This window comes from Streptopelia decaocto (assembly GCF_964273445.1).
Source record: "Streptopelia decaocto genome assembly, chromosome: 1".
NCBI classification, from domain to species: domain Eukaryota; kingdom Metazoa; phylum Chordata; class Aves; order Columbiformes; family Columbidae; genus Streptopelia; species Streptopelia decaocto.
The window spans coordinates 58,136,926-58,160,522 of record NC_138663.1 but is presented as its reverse complement, the minus strand read 5'-3'; the positions used below and the strand labels follow the sequence as shown (position 1 = coordinate 58,160,522).

The following is a 23,597-nucleotide window of genomic DNA, read 5'->3' as shown; positions in this document are numbered from 1 at the left end:
AGTTTCTAGGTCAACCTAGTAATTTATCTTTGTGGAACAGCTGTCTGTGGAGAAGTGGGAGTGGAAGGGAAGGTTAAAAAATAATTATCTGAATTAGGTGAAATTCCAGGCGAATGAGTTTACACACATCTTTTCTACAAGGCAAACTTGGGGTATCAACAGCTGTCCTACGGGAACCCAAAATTAGATGTTTCAGGTGAGTGACTTCTAGCTACTGGCCTAATGAACAGAATGGAGACTGTAAATCTCCTCACATCCTTGTTGCTAAGAGGGAGGGAGGGCTGAAGAAAAGCAGGAAGATAGAAAATACTTCAGAAAAAACAGATTTGGGTTCATCTCTGTAGTTATAGGACTTGGGCTAAGAGAAAAGCTTCAAAACAAGATCAGTGAAGCCACTATCAGCAAGAGTGGCAAGGCTGGATGAAGTATATGGATTTTTCTGTAATAATGAGAACTTGGACATTACAATTACCATGTTTAAATCCCTTAACCTTGCTTCTCTCTTTGAGGGATAGTAAGCAACAAACTCTGATCTTTATTCAACTTCTGTGGCAGGAGTATGAAAACCTATCAGTGGAAGTTAGTCTCAATTTGTAGTCTTCCATGTTTATCCCTAGTTTAGCAACCTTCCCTGTCAACAGAAAAGGACAGAGTTTGCAAAAGCCACTTGGAAGACAGACAGTTCATTTAGGCTTTAGCATTGGCTCAGCCTTTCTTGGAATAGTGGAGTCTCATCTCTGTGTAATTTGTAAAGGTAAATGGGTGTACTTGTTAATGGATATTTTCATCTAAAAAGAGGAACATTTAGTTTCAGATGCTCGTGGAAGATGACTGATACTACTACATTCTGCTGTGTGAATGAGAAGTAAGGAAATCTATGTTAGTTCAGACCAATGTATTTCCATTAGACTTTTGGGCTTTAACCAAAAGATGAATGTCATTTCTTTCTCCATTTCCTGCATTGATGAATAATATGTCTCTTTCTCTTTAATGCTACTCTTCTTGCTTTGGTGAGTAATGTTCTTTCTCATTGAACAAATTCCATAAGAACATGCAAAAATACATATAATGGTTCATAGTATCACGGTGCACTTCACAGCAGAAATGGGAGATTGTTGTGAGAAGTGATGTATGGCTGGATTTTGCAGTGTTAGAAATACTGCACCTAAGATCCAAACCAATACCCAGGGATGTCAGTGAAGCTGATGTATTGGCTTCAAGGGCACTGTGGATGAAATTACGTACTCACAGGAAAAGCAGAAAAGGGCTGGTTAGAAGCCTTATATATGAGATAATCACGATGGCAGAATAAACCCACAGCTGATCTGCTTTTAACAATGCCCAAAACACTAAGCCACAACATGCCTTGCAAAATGATAAAGGTCTTTCAATCTCCAGCTTGCCCTGGAGTGAGGAGGGGAGAGGGAAAGGCGCAGGCTGCCAGCTGCTGAGCGTCCCATTACTGAGCTAAAGGGATCGCAGCAATTACATCTGCTTCACCAGCCCAGCAGGAGAGAAGAAGAGGACATCATGGCTTATGCAGATTCCGCAGTAACCAGGCACCTTGCCAAGAAAAAATCGGGAGATAGCACTGATCAGAAAATAGATTTCATTAGCAGAGAAAAGGCCGGGAGAAACAAAGCACACCACCAGTGGCTTTGGGCACAGGCAGAGCAATATCTCCAGGCAAATAGGTGTTGAACGTCAACTTATGCATTCCATATAGGTCCCTCTGCTTAGCAGGGGCTGAGTCTCGTATCTGGTAGGACTATTTCCCAGCTGGTGTTCTTTAGTAATCTCTTTTCCTTTTTTTTTTTTCAGGGTCATTTATCTATGTATTGCAAACTAGAATAAGAAGAGTAAAAAATCAGTTAAAACAAAACAAAAGCTACATCTTCTTCCAAACCTTCATTCAGTTAAACAGAATCAATATAAAATATTTGAAGATGAAACACACTAGTTGAAATGAAAAAAATCTGATACAAAGGCACCTAAATGTTCAGTAAAAGTTTATAGATCTGGACAATCCAGAGTGTATGAAACTTAAATGGGAACAAGTTGGTGACATTTTCTTCAGTTTGGCTCCTACTGGGGAAAAAGAAAAAAGGAGTAGTTGTACTCCTACACAGAAATCTCTTTCAAGTTGTTAGCCTTGTGGTAAAGATTCAGCTGCAAGGAAAGTATGTGTCAGAGGAATAACAGAAGATTATCACTTACAAAAATATATCCCTGAAACAGAATAGTGACCTGCTGACATCTACAACTAAATGTGCATCAGTCACAGAAAATTTTACTCCAGACGAGATTTTAGCCTTGTGAACTGTAAGGTTTAGCATGGTGCTAGAAGCCAACAGAGCACAAACTCAAACATGGAAAACCTGAAGATAACAGCACTAGCATACACACAGATGCCATTTTTTACTTCTTCTGGTGTCTGCAATATGCAAAGCCTAAAAGATCTGGTTTGCTTTGAAGTGTTTCTGAAACAAGTTCAGAAGCTTAAAGATCAACCCAGCATCCATTGTAAAAGATACAGAAGAGATTCTGTAAGATGAGAAATCTTACTGAAGAGATATGAGAAAGGGATGTCAACTTTCCTCTTAATTATTTGCCAACATGACTGAATCACTGGCTGTAAGAATTAGGAGTGACAATCAGGATGTTATGAAGGATTGGCCTTTTTCCAGGACGGAGACATTCTGGGATATGAGGTTTATAGAACTGAAATCAAACTGTATTGCTCCTATGATAAGTTGAGGGATGGCCATGTGGAGAGCAATCGTTCACATGAATTTAGCAGCTAGAATTTTAAAAGTCTGGGAGATACTTCAGTCTTCCAGAGGGAGGCTTGAGAGCCCCTCACTTGGGTAACAAGGAGGGGTGGCGTGGCCTTTGAAGAAATTTAAGAAGCAGCTGAAGACACTGAAGTTTGCTAGTGGAAGTTGAGTGGCGTGAAACAGGAAAAATATGATGCTCTTGGTTTAAGAAAAACCCAGCTTCTTTCTGTTGTGAAGGTGGATCAAGGTATGAAAAGGATTTCAATGCTGTGGTTTCCTGCAATAGCAGGGGGAGTTAATGAGATGATGCAGCAGGGTCCTTCCAAATCCCTTAGCCTGAGGACTTCAGTGCAGGATACCTTTCTTGGGATGAAGGGATGCTGGAATCACGTCTCAGAGAAAGTGATGACCAACGCAAACCTCTCCTCTCACTCCAAATGTGGAAGTCCTTTGACTTCAACTTCTCCAACCAGCTCAAAGCACAGCTGTGTATTGTGTTGATTTTTAACATCTATGTTATCACATATAACCGATTTTCCACTGGGCATGTCTGGAGAGTGAAAGAACCACACATACTAGAGGTTGGTTATATCTTGTCCTGCTAGAGAGGACTATACTGTAAATGGTCACAGTATATACAATGATGGAATAATATATACCAGTATGTGACAATTTTGATAAACTTATCTTACAAAATAAGTAGGTTTTGGAAAATTCCTGGTATTCATGTGAATTTTGGAAGTCCAAGTTTCTAGTGTCCCGAGTTTCCAAACAAACAGGCCTTGAATTCTGAGCCCCAGGTCTTTCAGACGCCTCACTATAGAAGCAGGTATTGAAACAGCCAGAGAATTTCTCCCAAGGTTTCATTTACCTCAAATATATTGAATACCTGAATTTTTACCAACTACAACTTTTCACAGTTTCTGCTACATGGAAAATGCTGATGCACTAATGTCTTAATGCAGATGAATGCCATTTCAAAATATGGGTATTTCCCATCAAGTGGAAAGTCAAGGTTTTAACTGCTCTATTTAGAAAACTGCATATCTTCATATATTGAATTATTTCCACTTATCTTAAGATCAGAACACTATCTGACAAAGTAAATCATACGTAAAGAACACATATTTATTTTCCTAAATTGCTTTCCTCAAAAGTGAATTAAAAGAGATTCTGGCTGAGATTTTCAAGTGTGAATGCTTAAATATAGGCTCTTAGGCCTAAATATAGGAGCTTAGATGAATGCTTTCATTTTCAGAATTGCTGAGGTCCTATAAAATTTACTAAAATGAAAAGAAGTCAGTAATTTTAAAATTCAGACTATGAATTTAGGAGCCCATTCTGACATACCCATTTCTGTATATTTTTTATTATCAGGATGTCTTATTTTTACATTTCAAAACTTTTTATTCTTCATCAGAGTTTTGATCTGCTTGCTCAAGCATTTGTGGCCCATTCTTTTTGAATAGCCACTGCCACAGAGTTAAACACAAAAATCTACAATTGAAAAAGGGAGTAGTGAACCAAGACTCACTCTTCCCTTCTTCCCTTCTGTATTATTCCATGGCTCAATTGTTAGCAATTCAAAAAGCGGCTGCTTGGTTGCACAGCTCTCTCTTTGCAACAGAGGAATTTTATTTTCTAAGAATATAAAAAGGTCAGTAGCCCAGGGGGTTTATTTCCAAACCCTATACTTTATTAAGGGAAGCACAACAAGGTAATGCCTTTTATATCTGTAACAAATTGTTACAAGAACTTCAAACAGAAATTATAAAAGGCAGCTTGGGATTTTTTTTTTCCTAATGCCCGTATGACCATCCCTCTCATACAGGGAGAATTTTAATGTGAAATCATTACAGCTTTTTCATACCCTTTCACATCCCATATTGATTAAAATGCTCCCTGAACTATTGGAGAGATCTTACAAGATGCACTAGCTGCCCCATTCATGGATCTCCTTGTTTTGTGTTAACTTATAGAAGTGCTTTGGGAAATAATAAGAGATTTCATGTGTAGATTTTTTAAAAATCATTGCTTTCTCCATTATGCATCCATTGTTAGGACAGCTATAAAATACAAAAGAAGTGTGTATTACTGATGCACCTATATAGATCAGAGAAACCAGTTCATGCTTTATAGTTTTTGCCAGAAGAATCTCCCACAAAATAGACTAACATGTTAGAAAAGTTGGAGACAATGACAGAGGTTTTACATTCTCAAATTAACTCCATTAAGGCAAAGTGGCCCCCATGGAATACAGCCATTAGATTACATAAGCTTTAATTACCAGCCGGTGTTGACTTGTGACTCTTACTTGGAAATTGCATGTCATTCTTTTTATTTAATTTATATCTTCATTTGGCTTCCCTTATTCTACTTGTCCTAACAAAAAAGTTATTATTCATACAGCAATCTATAACACAGTTTAATATCTTAATTTTAAAAATGCTTAGACATATGCTTAACTTTATGGTTATAAGCAGCTTTCTTAAAGCAAAGAGACCAATGCTTCATATTAGAAAGCATTTGTCTAGTTGACTGGTTTTGTTTACACTACGAAACCTCATCACCATTTTGAAACCACTGTTGCTGTGGGATAGATGGAGTGTACAGCTAAAGAAGTAACTTCTCCAAAGAAGAGGGATGGACATATGGGAAAAAAAAAAAAAAAAGAAAAAAGAAAAAAAAGAAGAGAAAAAGGTTGCTGGCACAAAAGAGAAGTTAATTTTTCACAGATTCTCAGGTTGACCTCACTGCCAGTAACATGCTATAATTCTGAAATTTGGCCTTTCTTTGTTCCCAAATGAAGCATGGTGTTTAGCATGTCTATGGAAAAGGTAGAGTACACTTTAGCCTGGATGCTCCTCCAGTTTTGAAAAAGAAGTGTAGGTGCTTTTTGCATACTACTATATGCACTGTTTCCAAAAGCACTTTCACTTTGTTTTGCCCATTTGACCCAATATCTTTAATTTCTAGTGTTCAGTCTTTTGCTTTGGAAAAACTGAAGTTGCATTTAAGACACAATTTTATGAGCTTGGCTGCGTTAAACTGGCTCAGAAGGAAGATTTTTTTGCTCCTGCAACAGATGTATAAAATCTGTCATAATTAGCAACTAGATGCCCAAGAGAGGAAAGCAGGAACGTTGCAGACTACGACTAAGTACTCATTCCACAAGCTTTCCTCTGTGCATCACTGCCAATGCATATTTATCACAGTCTGCAAACCCTGCAGTACCTCAGCTCTGCTCAGTCTCCTCCTGAGAACAGACCTGTCATGTTACGTCAAACTGGGTATTAAAAGCTTCTGGGATTTGGTGGCATGAGCGTACGTTTTCTAAAGACAAAACTGGAATCAAGCTCCTTTTTCCATTGGGAATGAAATGCCTTTCCAAACTATGGTGTTCTTGTAAGGAATCAACCACCACCACTCCTTACCTCTCCTCTTCCTGCTCTCTGGAACCCAAAGACAGGTTTGGTTTCTCCAGTGGTTTCAACAAGTAGCTTGCCTAAGTCTCACAATATATACAGTATGACTAGAACCAGAAACTTGCTTTTTTATATCTGAGGAGAAATGTTCAATACGCAGGATTTGCTGTACATTCACCTATAGAAAATTCTGTAGTTTTTATTTTTAACGACCTAGCACCCCTGCTGTTTCCTGTCTCTCCATCTAGCACTCTAGCTCAAAGTTAGGGGTATAATCAATATGTAAATGTACGGAGGGAAAATGATTAGACTGACAAAGCCTCCTTTTCTCAGAATTTTCCTATTAGAGCAGCAGGGATTCCCTATGGAAGTAGGGAATTTAGGTACCTCTTTTTGGATCAAAATGCACAGCTGAAACATGCTTTAATTACTAAACTAGATGGAAATGCTAATAAAAGCACACAACATGAATTGCAGAGAGATTCACTGAAACCCACGCTCTTACAACAAACATTAAGTGACGAGGGTACTAAGTGTGGTTGCTTTGCGGGGCCAGCTGTTTAACTAGTAGATTGTATTCAAGGTGTTGCAGGTCAGGAATGAGGTGTAATGGCACAGCTGCCCAAGGAGAGCCCACACTGTGCCTGCCTACATAATAACAACTGTGATTTCTACACAAGTATCTCCAATTATACAATAGACTCTCTTACAGTCTTGTTACAGGCAAATTCTGCACTTGCTGTTTCAGGTTTGATTCAACACTGATCATCAAAAACTTCAAAATAGGAAAAAAAAATCTCTGACAATATGTTTGGAGGCATGTTCATTCTGTTCTTGCAAAACTATATTTAGAGATTGAATGTGGTGATCCTACAAATGAAGGACCCATAGCCTAACTTCAGAGATTAGGACAGAACAAGCAAACTCCTTCTCCACGGGAAACACAGTCCTTCCAAATGTCTGTTTTGCTCAGCTTATTGGATGACCCCAGCTAGGATGCATTCCTGGTGCACATTTATGGGTTAGAAGAAGAGACATTTCGATGACTGTTTTCACCTATGACCCTCAAGTCAGATGATGAACTTGCTACTGATGTCATGAAGCTTCCGCCATCTGAACACTCCAACACTCCTAACTCATTCCTTCTAATGCAGCATCATGGCCTGTCTCCATCCTTCTTCCCTACAATGAAATAGATCCTAGCAATTAAAAGAGGAAGCCTTCTTTTCGATCATCATAATATTTGAAGTGCTTAACAGTCTCCAAGAAAACATTGTTTGCACATGGCAACCAATGCAAGGAAACTCGGCTCTAAATTAATTTTCAGCCGAGTTTGCTGTTTGTTTGTTGTTTATTCTCTAGCCTTCTTCACCATTGCCACTACAAAGATAAAGAGCCAAGAAAGGAGCATTTCTGAGGCACGGATCTCTGCACAGGTATCCAAGGTATCAACAGATGCTTAAGAAAGCTGTGTTTTCTAGAAGAAATATTTATAAGAAGCTCTGTCTCTTCTTTGAGAACATCTTCCCTTTCTAGCGAACAATTTACTGCCTAGTGAGAAAAGCTAGTTCTAGGCAGGAATAGACTTAGATTTGTCTTTAAGTATGTTTTGAGCAAACAAGCACGATAGGTTATCTTGAATGTAACTAACTGTACTAAAGTGTCATTAACTATACTGGACTTTATCTTCATCACCTCTGCTGAGCCAGACAAATCCTGTGAGATGAGCAGTGCTGCTAGACAAACAGCAAATATGTTCTTGGCAAGGGCAGAATCCACCAGGCTTAGAAATACCAGTGCTACTTCCCTTTGCTTTGGTTTCATATTTTTAATTAAATATACGTCCAAATTACATAATTCTGCCATTATATAGCAGAATTGTTTATGAGTTTGCTAATTGTTCCGATGAGCGGCTTATGTAAAACAGGGACATTTCCTCTAAGTAACACAGAAAGAGACTATTTAAACCTTTGAGCTGTGAGATTCCTATTATTTACAGCACATTTGGAAACATTCTTGAAATGGATGCAAGTAGTAGGACAGAAAAAGACCTGAAACGCTAACTACTAGGATAACTTATGTCACCATAAAAATAAGTTTTTGCAAGAAAACCCTTAGAAACAACAATCAAACTAGACAAAACACCCTACATCTTTGCAGTATAGAGCCAGTTTATGCTGAATAATTCAGAAGTCTAACTGGAAATAGATGGGAGTTTTAAAATTTAACAGGATTTTAACATCCAGAAAAATTCCGCACATGCACATTATCAGCCTGGCACATGTTTTTACTGTTGTTTTGCTTTTGTGAAGTTTATTTAGCATTGCTTTTCCTGCTCCTAACCCTCATCTAACAGGAACATACTACTTCCAGAAAGACTTGCAAAGGCTATGTGTTGATAGTGAAAGCTGGTCTCAGATTTTGGAGTTTCCCCTTTCCACCTGCACTCTAACCAGCCTCTAAAACAATAGTTACTGAATCTTTTCCACATTGTACAAGGTGAGCATTTACATTCTTTTGCAAAGCTTACCAAAAATGGGTAATAGTTAAAATGGTGTACTAAAACCATTGTAAGGGAGTGATTACTAAGTGTTCCAGCAGAGGATGGGAGGCAAACCTAAGGAGCAAGCTGGGGGACTGGAATGCCCCACTCTAGCAGGCTTATAAGAAGAAATCAATTAGTACATGACATGAACAAGAGCCATCCTCCTTGGTATAAAATATCATTCAATATAAAGCAGCGTATTGAAACCACCTCCTTAGTAAACTCTAATTTATACTCTACGTATGTTTTATTAGTCTATTTGTCCTATTTGAGTCAAACAGTCTGATGAGTCTCTCATATTCCTGTTTTGATCCACTTTCTGCAACACTGTTGGAAAACATCTATGAGAGACACTACTAAACTGGAGGAGGGATATACACATATGCCCACATACCGTTTAATAGCATTTCTCTTTTTCTGGAGCTACTGTTTATTAAGGGATTTGCTTGTTCTGTCTTCAATGCACATTTATACCTCTGGATTTGGGGATCTCACTGTGCTCCATGTGCTAAAACCAGGTTGCAAAGCCTTCCAAAGAGCTGCAAGTAGCTCTTCTAAAGCCAGAATAAATAAACTGACTTTAATGAAATAATACTGGCTATAGTAACAGGTTTACTTTGAAAAATAAATATCTAAATGGGGAGCTGAGATAGTCAAGCAACCAGTGTGTGTTTATGTGTATGGTTTTCAAATTACCATCTACACCTGTGCCATAAACTGATGCTAGAAATAGGCTAAATGAATACAATGCTGTTATTAGTATTATTATTATTTTACATTATTCAGTAGTGCACAGATGCTTTACAATATATATAGATACTGTCACTATTCCCACAATGCAACAGGAGTGGCAGGTAGATCTCTGATCCCTCAAAGTTACTGTGAAAATCTTTACACAGGTGAATCTATTTGTGGTGGCCATTTATTTCGTGCTTCCTTCCTTCCAAAGAAAATGCAGCAAGGGAAGAGAATCTGACTTTCTTTTGAAGTAAGAGTAAATGTAAAAAGAGCTTATTTAGCCATAGTCAGATATACAATAGAGGTGGAAAAACAAGCTACTTTTACCTGTGAAATAAGACGGACTTGACAAGTGTGACAACATCCCGACTGGCATTGTACCCTGCACAAACAATGGCAACGTGGATGGTCTGTGGGAGAAAAGGAACAAAAAGAACCAAAATTAAAGCTTGGTCCTGTGTTTTATCAGTCATTAAGGACAACACACACATGACAGTGCTATTATTAATGTGGCGATTGTTAAAGATTTTAGTGGGTGTTTTGCAGCTGTTTGCAGCCCACTTGAGGCAGTTTGTTAGAAACATCTTAATTGAGTTATAACACCATCATCATTCCAAAGTCATTACTATCCCTGAATTACATCAGATGTCTGAACACAATTGCATTTATTAGCTAAGGGCATATGTGTGCGTGTCTGTACACACACACATACCCATTTAGCAGCACACAACATTTTGAGTATGCAAACATGCAGACACTTTAACCTTCTGAACCAAAGTTTAAAATTATCTCTGATAATTAGAAGCAGATGCGCTCTTAGAAATTCGGCATTATTTCCGTCTTAAGGGCAGCCACTAAGAGGGAGAGTGAGCTCTGATTGATGAGTGAGACGACTGGTTTCACAAGAGCCTTGATGCATCCCAGCGATAAGACAGGATACCAGAAAAGTAATCGTTTCGCTCTACTCAGCACTGGTGAGGCTGCACCTTGAATCCTGTGTTCGATTCTGGGCACTTCATCATAAGAAGGACATCGAGGTGTTGAAGAGAGTTCAGAGAAGGGCAACAAAGCTGGTGAGGGGTCTGGAGCACAAGTCTGATGAGGAGCAGCTGAGGGAATTGGGGCTGTTTAGCCTGGAGAAAAGGAGGCTGTCACTGTCTACAACTACCTGAAAGGAGGTTGTAGCATGGAGGGGGTTGGTCTCTTATCCCAAGTAGCAAGTGACAGGATGAGAGGAAATGGCCTCAAGTTCTGCCAGAGGAGGTTTAGATTGGATATTAGCAAGTAAAAGGTTGTTAGGCATTGGAACAGGCTGCCCAGGGAAGTGGTGGAGTTACCATCCCTGGAGGTGTTTAAAAGGCATTTAGATGAGGTTCTTAGGGACATGGTGTAGTGTCAGTCTTAGGTTATGGTTGGACTCACGATCCTGAGGGTCTCTTCCAGCTGAAACAATTCTATGATTCTATGACATGAGCTGTGAAGGCAGGTGGTCACTTCCCTGCCTGTGACTAACAGTATGGGCTGTACTGGGCAGTGTTAATGTGGAGTTAAATACAATCCCCCACACATACACATTCTCCCCACCCCAGAACCTTGGTAAATTATCACATATTCTGTGCCTTCTTAGCTCCCTTTTTAATATAAGGAAGAGGTTTACTCACGCCTTCAAGAGGAAAGGGAAAATTGAAAAGGGGCTACTAGTCATTATGATTGAGGTAGTAAGTAATAATTTTAAAAATGCTGTTAAGGTACCCTTCTCTGGTTTTAAAATTAGCTATTGCTATTCCCTGTGGACAAGAGCAAATTAATCTTAGCAAGTTTTCACTCCTTCTGTATTTTTGTTTCTTAATGGTCAGAGAAATAAAGGAGAGCTCACGATTGCTGGCAGCACAAAGCCGCAATTGGGCACACAGCTGTGAAACTGCAGAGAAGCCTCATTTGGCTTCCATTTGAAGCTTGGTTAGCTGGTGTCTCATACACACAGCCCTCATGTTCCACAGAAAGCCCACTACACAGAGAACAAATAAGGAATTCTGCCTCCACACATAGTCATAGATTCCTGAAGTCTGGCTTGTAACAGAAGCAGATTTACACAAGAGGTGCCACGTGTTGGGCACATCTAAAGAGGCCACAGCCCCATCCATTAACATTGCCTGGTACAGGGCACAATTTGAATCATATAATTGTGAAGTGGCTGAGCCATTGTACAACCCCCACATGAACATTGCAGCTGCCTCCAGCCCTCATATGCCTCACCAGCTGAAGCACATTAAAGATCCGAGGTTTTAAGAGGACTTGAATTAATAAGGCAACTGTCTGTCCAGAGAGGTGTCAGAAAGAAAATATATTGCAGTATATTATGGCAATAGCTCTGTGAGGTATTCAGCACTTTATGTTAAAGTCAACGGGTGTTGAGCGTGCTCAGCACTTTGCAAAAATTGTGTTTCTCTCTTGTGATAACAACAGGGGAGAACAGAAGCTGCTTATTAACTTTTATTGCAGCAGTGGTTTGTACCATGCTTATGGGGCCATGGGTTCCTGTGGGTGCACAGGTTCCTGACACAGCACGCTCTGCCTCCTCTCTGGTTGCCACCTGGTCTTCCTCAGCCTTTTGGAAGGCCTAAGATCTTCCGTTCAATGCCAATTCAAATCAAATTAACTGAGAATGGTTTCATGTCTGCTTTAAATGCTTCACCTGAAGACACTGGACCAGACACAAACATTTTATGCGTTTTGGCAGAATAGCACTGTCATATTCCTGTCAACATTATTTTATACTACCTCTACTTGTCAGAAAACCTATCCTTACAGCCTCTCTCTTCACCTTTCACATCCCCACAAAATCAGAGTATATTCTGTCAAGGACTTCCTGCATCTATTCTCCTTTTCCTAAGTCACTTTGTTTCAAAATTAAAAGTATGATTTCTTTGATGTCTTTCAGCAGGTGCTGTTGCCTTGCACACTGTTTTAGCCAGGGCACTGTGAGGAGACAGCACTTGCTGCACTTCTGAATGTCCTTGTCCAGTTCAGAGACACATGTACCTTCTGCTGAGCCTCTCTGTGGTGCTTAATACCATTTATCACTTCTATGCCTGCCTGTAATCAGCTATAGGAAAAGAGCAATAATCCTCAAAGAGAATAGAAACCTAGTCCTTTTTTTATTGAAGTTTTTGCCTGCAGCACGCTGCAAGACTCAGGCTGTTCCTCCTTTGCTTCATTCACTTTCCCTCATTGTTTAACTGTTAAAAAAAATAGTGGGTAAACTGATAAGTCAACATGAGCTCAACAACCTGAACTGTCTGCAGATGTTTGCATCCTATCTAAAAAAGTTTTATTTCCATTTTTCTCCATGCTTGTTCCAAATTCATGTTTGGATAGAGAGCAGCTGGCTATAGCCAAATCCTGGCAAGATATGGCAAAAGTGGCTGGAAGAAGGAAGCGCTTCAAAGAACTTTCATCCTCCTGAGTATACTACAGCAAACATTTGCTTCCAGATTATGAAACTGGTCAGCAGCACCACAGCTCTCTCAAACTCCTCATTTTCTATCTGCAGAGGGCTAGAAGATTGTATCCCCACCCCACCAGAAGTGGCCACTGTGACCCACATGACCTCCAGGCTCAGTGACTGCAGCTAACACCCAGAAGTGAACCCAGATAAGCCAAGAATGTTCCAACTTCCACAACATGTTGCAGCCTGTCTGCTTGGTTCAGCATGTCCTGCCAAACGTCTCACACCAAGGCTCTACGTGCTACACTTGCTCCTCACTGTTTACAATCCGTGATAATTCCTGTCGTCAAACTCTAGCCGGGATATTCAGAAGTCATTGTGGGACTAAACTGAGCTCCTTTAAAGTGTCCATCCTCCTACAACGCTCTTTTAAAATTGAATGGTAGGCATGTTCATCACTAGTAGGTGTGGGAAGAAGTCTGGACACAGGCCATTCATTGGAGCTGCTTTTAGATAATGGAACTCGCTGCAGCAACAGATTAAATGATGATACATCTTGCTTTCCAGACTCAATGAATTCTTCCTCTGCTTATCCGTGCGGATATGAATAGCTAATCAAAACACTGTGGAAGTGAATCAAGCTGTTCTTCCTGTAGGCTGGGGATCAGGGACACAAAGAAAACTATTTTTGATTTTAAATAGTTTAGGGAACACTCAGGCCCAGGTACTGGAGGGCATTTAAGGAAGTTAAGCTTCTTTAGGAAAGGGAGTTAAATAATCCAAAGTGCATGCTAACATGGTTTAGAAACTATTACTTCAGCCTCTACAGACCAGGAAAAAACTGTTTCTGAAAGCAGTATTTCACCTAAGATCATTCTGGGTCAATGTTAATGGGAAGAAAATATCTAAAAACACATGAAGAACTGGGCCTTAGATCCCACACTGATGAGGAGTATAAAGTGCCTACATAAACAGATGTTATTTTTCTTCTTCCTCAGGCTACTTTCTGGAATGGTGAAATAATGAGCTTAACAAACTCTAATTAGTTCTTATGGCTAAAAATAATCTTTGGTAGAGCATTTCGTACTTCACTAATTTTCCAGTAGTACTAGCCAGGCCTTTCGTTGCAGATACCTAATCCTTCATAAGTAATTGTTGAATGTGGTTAAGAGATATTAAAAGCTTGTTACGAAAATGTAACTATGTTACAAATGTTTCCCAAAGGCAGGTAATATCTGGTTTTCCTGTGTTTTACACTGCTTAAGTTGGTGGGGGCCTGTTCTTTGTGGACCACTACCTGCTTAACCCTATCGAGCAAAACTATTGAAAATAGCAGCAATACAAATACGCCTGTAAAAATGTTTCAAATGTTAAGTACTCTGCTAACCTACTGAATGCTATACTGCTAGTTAACCATTTTCTAATATATATTCTCTTTAAAAAATATTTATAAACGCACACTTAATTCAAACTAAATGCTGGGCTTATGGAGGCACAAGGTGAAAATATAATAAAAAATGCTGGTCCAATTTATAATATCAGAAGAGCTCTCCTGCGATGCAATAGAGTAGAAAGCGGTGGCTGGAATGCAACAAATCCATTATTTTTTCATACAGATCACAATTATTACCACACAGATTATGCTTTATCAGATATTTAATGTTCATTTGTTGTAACTGCATTTTCAAATGTTTTAATCATTGCTAAAGACCATCCCAAATTAGATTTTGAAATGTCATCTTCAGTAAATCTCAAAGAACTGCCTCAATGAAATAAACAACATACTCCTAGCTCTCTTTGTCTCCCACAGAGCTCCAGTCTTCTTCTCGGGACTCTTGTTTCTTTTTACCCAAGTTGTTGACTCTTGCTGTGATATATTCCAGGGTCAGAGGCTAAAACAGATTTAGTTTACACTGCTGAAACACTGAAAACAGAGAGTGAATGCAGTCAAGACAGCATTCACACAAACATGGAATCAGAATCTACAGTAATAGGATAAGCGATGAGACCTCTGGCAAATCTGATAATAAGGAAGTTTAATTTTAACTTCCATTACTGTTACTGAATTACTGAGTGAATTCCTTAAGAAAAAGAACAAAAAGCTATTTCGTTATCAAAATAGTGTGTGGTGAGATACGGGGTTAGCAAATGAAGTAAGTTTTTGTATTTTATATAACCACTGCCTCCAGCACAATGCTAAACCCCACTGAGCAAGTAAATTCATTGGCAAAACACACTATAAACTGAAGGGCCACTTAAACTATTCCTCTTTTAAGCTGCTATTTTTGTGTCCCAAATTGGTTGGTACATTGAACAACCAAGACCTGAGATTCAGCTCATCACTGCTTGGCATGATAATAAAGGAGAAGTGAGGTTTGCTTATTGATGGCCTGAACCTTCCCTTATTAAAAGAAATGCCAAAATGCTTACAGACAGGAAAATCAGACCCTCATTACTGGGAAGAGGGAAAATGAAAAACACACTCCTCCTTTTCCCTCTCCTTAAAATAATGTTGGTTCCTTCTTCCACACTGACAGACAAAGATGTCCAACTGGAAAGCAATAATTCATTTTTAAATGATATTTGATATTTGCCCATTAAATAGACTTTAACTGGAGAGACAATTAGGCCTCCTTTTTTTCTCCCACTTATTTTTTTTCAACTTTTATCTTCCTAGTGGCAGAAAGCAAGATAAAAGGTGATACGGTACTACCCTCTTTGTAGAAATAAATGGAGGAATTAGTTTTGTTATCTTCAGCTGCATTGGCACAAGGCCTTTAAGCAAGTCTTTCTGGTTTGGATCTATCCATATTTGGAACTGTCATCATTCAGATATCTCACAACTAAATAGCTGGATGACATCCAGCTATGACTACTGGCATAAAATGGGGAAAACCAAACAAAACATCCCCTTAAAACCTTCTCAGAAACAGATCTCCTTTTCCCTGCAGCTAACCACAGCTCTTGAGCACAGCTCACACAAAGCAGGTGGTTCCACAGTAGCACCCAGACACACTCCTGAATGTGACTCAAAAGCACAGGCTGGCTCTATAAGCCACAATTTAATTAATGGTAAACCCTGAACTGTTCTAGTACAGATGCACAAACAAAGGAATAAGGCTTTTCAAAGCACTGTGACGCTTTCATTTAATTTAGAAACACACGGGGTCAGCTTGCCACAGGTCTTTATCAGAACAGCTGCACTGAAGTCAGCTTGGAACAAGGCTTTGATTTTTACACCAGGTTTGGGGACACAAAGACCAAAAACTCTGATCAAACAATATCTCAAAAGATATTCAGATGATTAAATGTTCTAAAGTTTTTGAAAAAACAATAATTCAAAATCATCTGAAAAGCTGCACCCATGAAGTCCTTTAAGAAGCTGGTTTCTGAACAGAAAGTTCCAGAGGGAAGGAGACGGGGATCTCCAATGTCTTTAAAGGATCAAATCTATCCAAGTTAATTTCTGGCAGGTTCCTTTTGTTTATTTACCTCACATTTTTCCACTGCTGGTTGCTGCCCGCACTCGGAGCTGTTCCCTGCCACGATGCCAGCCCGCAGGCTCTCGCTGTCGCCTGTCCCCTCCTCCATGGAGTAGGTTCTGGAGTGGTTGCCGCGGCGATGCGCGGGGCCGCGGCCCTGTGCCAGGCTGAGCTGCTTGCGCAGGACGCGGTTCTCCTCCTCCACCTCCCGCACACGGATCTCCAGGCTCTCCCGCTGGCTCGAGGCCGTGTACCGAGGGCTGTGGGGCTGGGATTCAAGCGGAGACAGCGACACCGGCTTCCCATCTGCAAGAGAGGGAAACGAAACGCTCCCGTCAGAATACACTCGAAGTTGCGTTTTCCTTTAGTGTCAGCATCACGAGGCAGGGACGTGTTCGAAATACAGCTGCGTTTTATGCAGACTTGGCACTTGAAGGCAATGCTTAAGTGTGTGGTAGACTTGGACAAAGGCTGAAGCTCTGTGAGCTACCAGTCTTATTAATTTTAAAACCACACTAAAAGATAAGCATGTGTTTCTTTTGTTCTGGGTAGGGCTTCCTGCCAGTCCCTAGTCTGGGAAGACAGTCAAGAACAGGAGGATTTCATTCAAAAACAATTAATATACAGTTAAATGTATTTTAGAAATGTATGCAAGACAAAATAATTTTCCTATTCCCCACTTCCTCCACAGTCAAGCATTTTGGTTACCATCTTGTGCCAAACAGTAGCCCCAGCTGATTCACATGTGAAGAGCAGCTGGTATGTATTCAGCAACACAGTATTAAATGCTTGCTGAGAAATAAGAGGTTCAGAAGGACAAAAACATTCAATACACATGTGGGTCAAATTCTGGAAAGTATTCTGGCTGAAAAAGACAACAAGGGAGTTAAAAAAAAAAAACAAACAACAAAACAAAACACAAATAACAGTTGAGTTCAACACCTTTAACTGAAAAGTTATATCCCATAAATACAAAGCACTTTGTTTTCACGTTTTCAAAACGTATCTATCTTACTTGTTCAAAACAGCATTAAAAATGATCTGAAGTATAAAAAAAGATAAATTAACCTAAAACAAAGGTCTCTAACCAAAGACAACAATTGCGCCACATTCTACCATCACTTCACGGTCCATTATTGCTACTGAATTTTAAGGAAGCAAATAAGGATGCAGTTGATGTGTTTTCAAAGGAGACGTATTTTCATATAATTTCAATAAAGCTCTCTATATATACACAGAGTACAAATGCTGCAAAGGTGCTGCAAAACTACTGTACAAAAATGTGCAATTGAAATCAAATTGAAACAAAGCAAAAAAGACAGTGAGAATTATCCATGGTGTCATAATTATCAGTAGAGATACCTGGGTATCTTATACTAAAGGTATTTATCTGAAATAACTTTCTAACTGCATGCATGAAAATAAATGTTTGCTATTTAATAATTTCTCCATTGCAGAGAGTCCTTTTGGCTTTATCAAACACCAGCTTGAGTGGTTTAGAAAAGAGAAACCATGTAGTTTTTGTTTAGCAGTTTTCCTTAACACGTACATTTCTCATCCTCTGACTCAAAACTATCTCCCTGCTACAAAGAACTGCTCATTGCTTGTTCTCTGATTGTGTGTAGCTGCTTGGTAGAGGAGTTAAACTGCACTGCACTTGAGTTTTATAGTTCTAAGTAACTGGCAGAGTGCTCTGAGCTAATGTCTAGGCACTTTTTATCTAATCTAAATCAAAATAAACCAACATAACACATAACGAGGTCTGTGTGACTTTGGGACAAAAGATGTCCCAGGGAACAACTGCAAAGAACATTGCTGTGCTCTGAAGCAAATAGTACACTTTTGAATGGTGCAATAAATAATACTAAAGCTATTATTTTTTTGTTCTTCATTTGGGGTTATTGCTCTATTTTTGAGCCCTGTCAGTCTCAGATTTAATATTTTTTGTTCTGTGTCAGGTCTTGACTTCAGACTTTATGTGCTAATACCAAAGAAATAAAAATGACCTACAAAATTCCACAATTTCACGAAACAAAACCCAAACACAATCCTGAATAATTACATGAGGGTTGCCAGCAGTCAATGACTTATCATTACAGTAGGTCAAACAATTCAGAAAACTCGACAATATGCAAGTTATTATTTCTACGGATTATTGAATGCTTCTGCATATCTGAACTCACCTATGTTTAAGGCAAGAGATTTCATTACGCCTTACTTAAGCAGAGCACCTTAAGACACTGGAAGAAATAAAGCCTATAAAAAGCAATCTAGCATAGCTTATTTGAAATGAGAGGGACTGAAGCAGTAGAATTTTCTTACATAAAAAAACGAAAGGATAAGCATTAACACCAAGTTCCTAGTTTTGTAGTTACCAGACTTGGAAAGCTAATAGTCTAGAAAAGGACCAAGTGGTGGTAGAAGCTTGCTGCGGAAAGAGCTACAGAGAAACAAAGTTTAGCCAAAGGTTAACTGCAGGGCTGGATAAGGGAGAAAGAAGCAGAGCGTAGGAAGGAAAAATTCACCCTCATTCAGAGGATAAGACGAATGCAGAAGCAGGGACCCTGAGTTGCTCAGATGACCCTGATCTGAACTCAAATGCTTAAAATTTTGTTAGGAACTAACTGAGGCAGGCAAATTTATGAAGCATGTTGTGGGATCCTTTTCCATAATTTTTTACATTTCTTTCGCTATCTTAAGTGAAAACTACTTGGTTTTTGGCAGCTTTACAAGGTCTAGAGGTTTCTATGTGGTTTAGTTATTATTCATCCCCTGCCTAATGGCATGTAACGCCTTTGTAATGAATTAACTGATGATTAGTGAACTCTAGGCTGCCTCTGAGATAAGAGGAAGTTATGCCGCTCACAGATAATGTTTCAGTCTGTCTGACTAGAGATACAAGAAAACACCACTCCTCCATTTCACATTTGTTCACAGTTGAAAATTCATATTATCATTGCACCCTTTGAGGACTAACAGTATAACAATTTTAACCAAAAGCCAACATTCTGTAGAAAGAAGTGGGATAGCAGGCAACCACCCTCATGGATTTCCCCCTGTTAAGGCCACGAGCAAAATCATTTGAAGTTCATTCCATAATTACTTTTTTCCCTTGAAAACCATTGTAGAGAACCCCACGGGCCCTAAGGGAAAAGAAAAATAAGAAGACTGCAGTCAGGACTATGGAGACATAAAAGCTTTATGTAAGCAGATAAACTATCCCTTTTCTTCTGGAGCTCTAGCTCAGCTTTAATCATCTAACAGCTTAGTACTCTATGCACTTCTGCTCAGCTGGATGCTCTGGTAGGTATCGGTTATATGGGCAGCTATAAATGAAGTCCTTTTTGTTAACAATTTGGTACTACAACATACATGCCTCCACGAGTAGGTGCTAAGGCATCCCAAGGTGCCTATTCTCATACTCACCAAGGCATTTTTTTCTCCAGCGCCTTTTTGTGAATCATAGCAGTGTGATCTCAGCTGGAAGTAGAAAACCTTGCCCAGATAACCGTCTTAATAGTGGAATATAGTCTAAGCAATTTACTCCAGATCTGTGAAGGCAGAACTTCATTCTACTTTGATGTGGGGGAATTATGAGCTTATGCTTCCAAGTTTCAGTGGTAGAAAGTCGTGCCATTGAAAGATGTCACAGTAAGAACACTGAAGGCTGATGTTCACTAGACAGAGACTGCACAAGAAATTACAACCACGGCTGTCCATACTGCCCACGCAAGTTTCCTCAGGTCTGACAGAGATGCTGCTCCCATCAGTATTAAGCACAAACCCTTCTCTGGATTTGGCACGGACAACATATGTGCTAAATTACATGTTCATGAGTAAGAAGAGACTGTTTCCACACAAGATGCCAATTGACCATCAGCCTTGGACTTAAGCAATAGTAACTGCACTTGGGCACTGCAGCTTGTCCTTTAAGTGCTAAGTCTGTGTTCACTTCCACTGCCGCTAATGGTACTTAAGCCCACACTAACATGTTTTATTGAACTCAAACCTGAACCATTCAATTCTACTGCAGGCCAGCCTTACTTAAAGCATCACATTGCTGCTCATACAGGGAGATGCTTTCCCACTGTCCTTTCCTTGAACAAAATAGCCCTCTACAATCAGTGGATATGGAAATTAAACATATCATACACAAATCCCCTACACCCACAGAGACAAGTGTATTGGGTTTGTGTGGCAAGGTTTTGGTAGCAGGGGGCCTAGAGAGGTGGCTTCTGTGAGAAGTTGCTAGAAGCTTCCACTATGTCCAACCGAGCCAATGCCAGTTGGTTCCAAGACCGACTTGCCACTGGCCAAAGCTGATCTCATCAGCAATGGTCATAGCACCTCTGGGGTAACATAGTTAAGAAGAGGAAGAAGCTGCTGCACAACACCAGCTGGGAGAGAGAAGTGAGAATATATGAGAGCAACAACTCTGCAGACACCAAGGTCAGAGAAGGAGAAGCTGCTCCAGGCACCAGAGCAGAGATTCCCCTGCAGCCCGTGTTGCAGACCATGGTGAGGCTGCTGTCCCCTGCAGCCCATGGAGGTCCATGGTGGAGCAGAGATCCATCTGCAGTCTGGGGAGGACCTCATGCCAGAGCAGGTGGATGCCCAAAGGAGGCTGTGACCCCATGGGAAGCCCATGCTGGAGCAGGCTCCTGGCAGCACCTGTGGCCCCATGGAGAGAGGAGCCCGGGCTCGAACAGGTTTGCTGGCAGGACTGGTGACCCCATGGGTGACCCAGGCTGGAGCAGTCTGTTCCTGAAGAACTGCAGCCTGTGAGAAGGACCCACACTGGAGAAGCTCACGGAGGCCTGTCTCCTGTGGGAGGGACCCCACGCTGGAGCAGGGGAGGAGTATGAGGAGGAAGGAGCAGGAGAGACAACGTGTGATGAACTGACCACAACCCCCATTCCTTGTCCCCACACGCCACTTGCGGGGAGCATGTAGAGAATTTGGGAGTGAAGTTGAGCCTGGGGAGAAGGCAGGGGTGGGGGAAAGGTGTTTTAAGATTTGTTTTTATTTGTCACTCTGGTTTGATCGGTAATAAATTGAACTACTTTTCTTCAAGTTCTTCTTCTGATTTGCCCATGACAGTAATTGGTGAGTGATCTCTCCCTGTCCTTATCTAGACCCATAGGCCTTTCGTCATATTTTCTCTCCCCTCTACAGTTGAGGCCGGGAGAGATAGAGCAGCTTTGGAGGGCACCTGGCATCCACCCAGGGTCAGCCCACCACAAAATTCAAACACTCAGAAGTTTGGAAATGTGAGAATGACAGTCTCCTTGGCCAGTCTTTGCTGCCATTACCTTATGCCTGATAACAGGATCATTAATTGCATGATCACCACTTCGTTTCCAAAGAACCTTGGCACCGCTGTGTGTACAGGATGGATGGTGCTTACAGATGTTCAGTAGCTTGTTTCATCTCATCATTCAGTTTGGGACCACTCATGCCATGCTCTGAGAAAAGATTTATTTATTCCCTCCTTGATCTATGATGCTCGTCATTAGAATTCTTGAATGTGGCAGAGGGATCAGTGACTTATTTTCCGAAGTCATTTGAGGGAAAGGTGATACTATCAGTCTGTACTTAAAGGCAGGGCAGAGAAGTTTGAAGTCATTAAGACCAAAAGAAAATATCAGTTTTGGATTCACAATTGAAATGGTTCTAATGTATTTTTTTCAACAAATAAGCACCTTTTTTGCACTTTATTTGTTCAGAGAACAGACTTCATCTCTTGCATATATAACAGCATATGCTTAGCATTCCTGTAACGCAAGAGTTGGCAAGTTAGAAACCCAGAAAATGAGGAAAAAAATATAGTTAGAAGTCCCTTGTAATAGCTTTGTTTTATGAGTATCATGTAATGAACTCATTGATAGAGACAGAAACAATTTACCAGGGCAGATTTGACTTCATAAACTACAAAGCTGTCCCTCTTCTTCCCATGCTCCCCTGCCTCGTTCATGACACACCTTCCAGTCTCTTTAATTAACTAAACGGAATGGTTTAAGAACCACTCACCACATTGCTGCATTTGCTCTGAACACAAAGTGAGGAAGGTGTTGTGTATTGGAAAGAGTTTGTAATTGTACTGTCAATGATGGCATCACGTTGCAGAGATGCAGAGCTGTTTATGTGTTGGCTGAGTGTATGTAATTTTGGTACTTCTAATAGGGATAATAGGGAAGGCAAACAGTAAAAGACTAGGTAAAGAAAAAGCATATAGCAACAGAATGCAGGAACAAAGGGAAAGAAAATTTAATATCATACATCTTTTCTGAAAATGGATGTGTCTCTTTTTAATAGTTTGCTTTTTCAAATGAAATATTAGCTTATTAGCTGTTGTTAAGAATGTTCGCTTACTCACAAATTTAAAACAAGAGCTTGCATGTCTTTAAATGAATTGTTCATTCCCTTCTCTAGAATACAATTACTTCTTTTTTTTTTTTTCTTCCGTCGTCTTCTGATTCTTCCTTTCCCTGTTGTGCATTGCCTTGGCAAAATGTATCCCTCATCAAGAAACGGTCTAAAAATAACATTTCCCCCCTTTCCACTGGGAGTAGAGATGCAAGAAAATAATGTCTTATCAGAGTAAGCACTGAGTGAAAATAAGATTTTATCAGTGACTTGGCTTGACCAAGATAACATGTTATCAAGAGGGGAACTTGGCAAAGATAACACATTATCAATATCAGGAGTAAAGCTTGGGGAAAATAATGTTTTAATACCTATTAGGTTCTAAATAAGCCATCTGTGCTCTTGATGAATTGTTATTTTCTCCAAGCCCCATTCCTGTAAAGATACTGATTTTTTGGCTAAGCTTCTGTAGCAGTTAGGGAAGGGAGGGAGAAAGCAGAGAAAAAGAAGCTCTCCACAAAGCTAGAGGGATATTCTCTTTCCTTTCAGAAGCTTTGCATGCAGGTAGAGACTGCCAATGTGACAGCTCAGAAGACTGAAATGTTCAGACACCAAATGGGTGTTGCAGGGTAAACTCCTCCAACAATGCTCTACAAGTAAGTATCTGGCAGGGAATCCTGTAACAGGAGAAGAGGGTCAATACCTCTTCTGTCCTCAGCCACCCCATCCAGGCTCAGAGGTGCTGCCTATAGTATTATTGGTGGAAGCACCACTTCTCCACAGAGCCGATGACCAGCCATCAATGACCAGCAATGA

General features: G+C 40.1%; 1 protein-coding gene across 2 annotated transcripts in view; it reads right to left on the bottom strand.

The window, feature by feature from the left end:
* Positions 1-23,597, bottom strand: part of LARGE1 (LARGE xylosyl- and glucuronyltransferase 1) — a 286,929-nt gene that overhangs the window by 130,139 nt on the left and 133,193 nt on the right. For both annotated transcript variants that reach the window (XR_014184896.1, XM_082061421.1), the window contains exons 4-5: positions 16,426-16,721; positions 9,813-9,895 (exon numbers count right to left, since the gene is read on the bottom strand). Coding sequence is in view for 1 of the 2 variants with exons in the window: in XM_082061421.1 (XP_081917547.1) it covers positions 9,813-9,895; positions 16,426-16,721 (379 nt within the window). In the remaining variant the exon portion in view is untranslated. The remainder of the gene's footprint in view (positions 1-9,812; positions 9,896-16,425; positions 16,722-23,597) is intronic.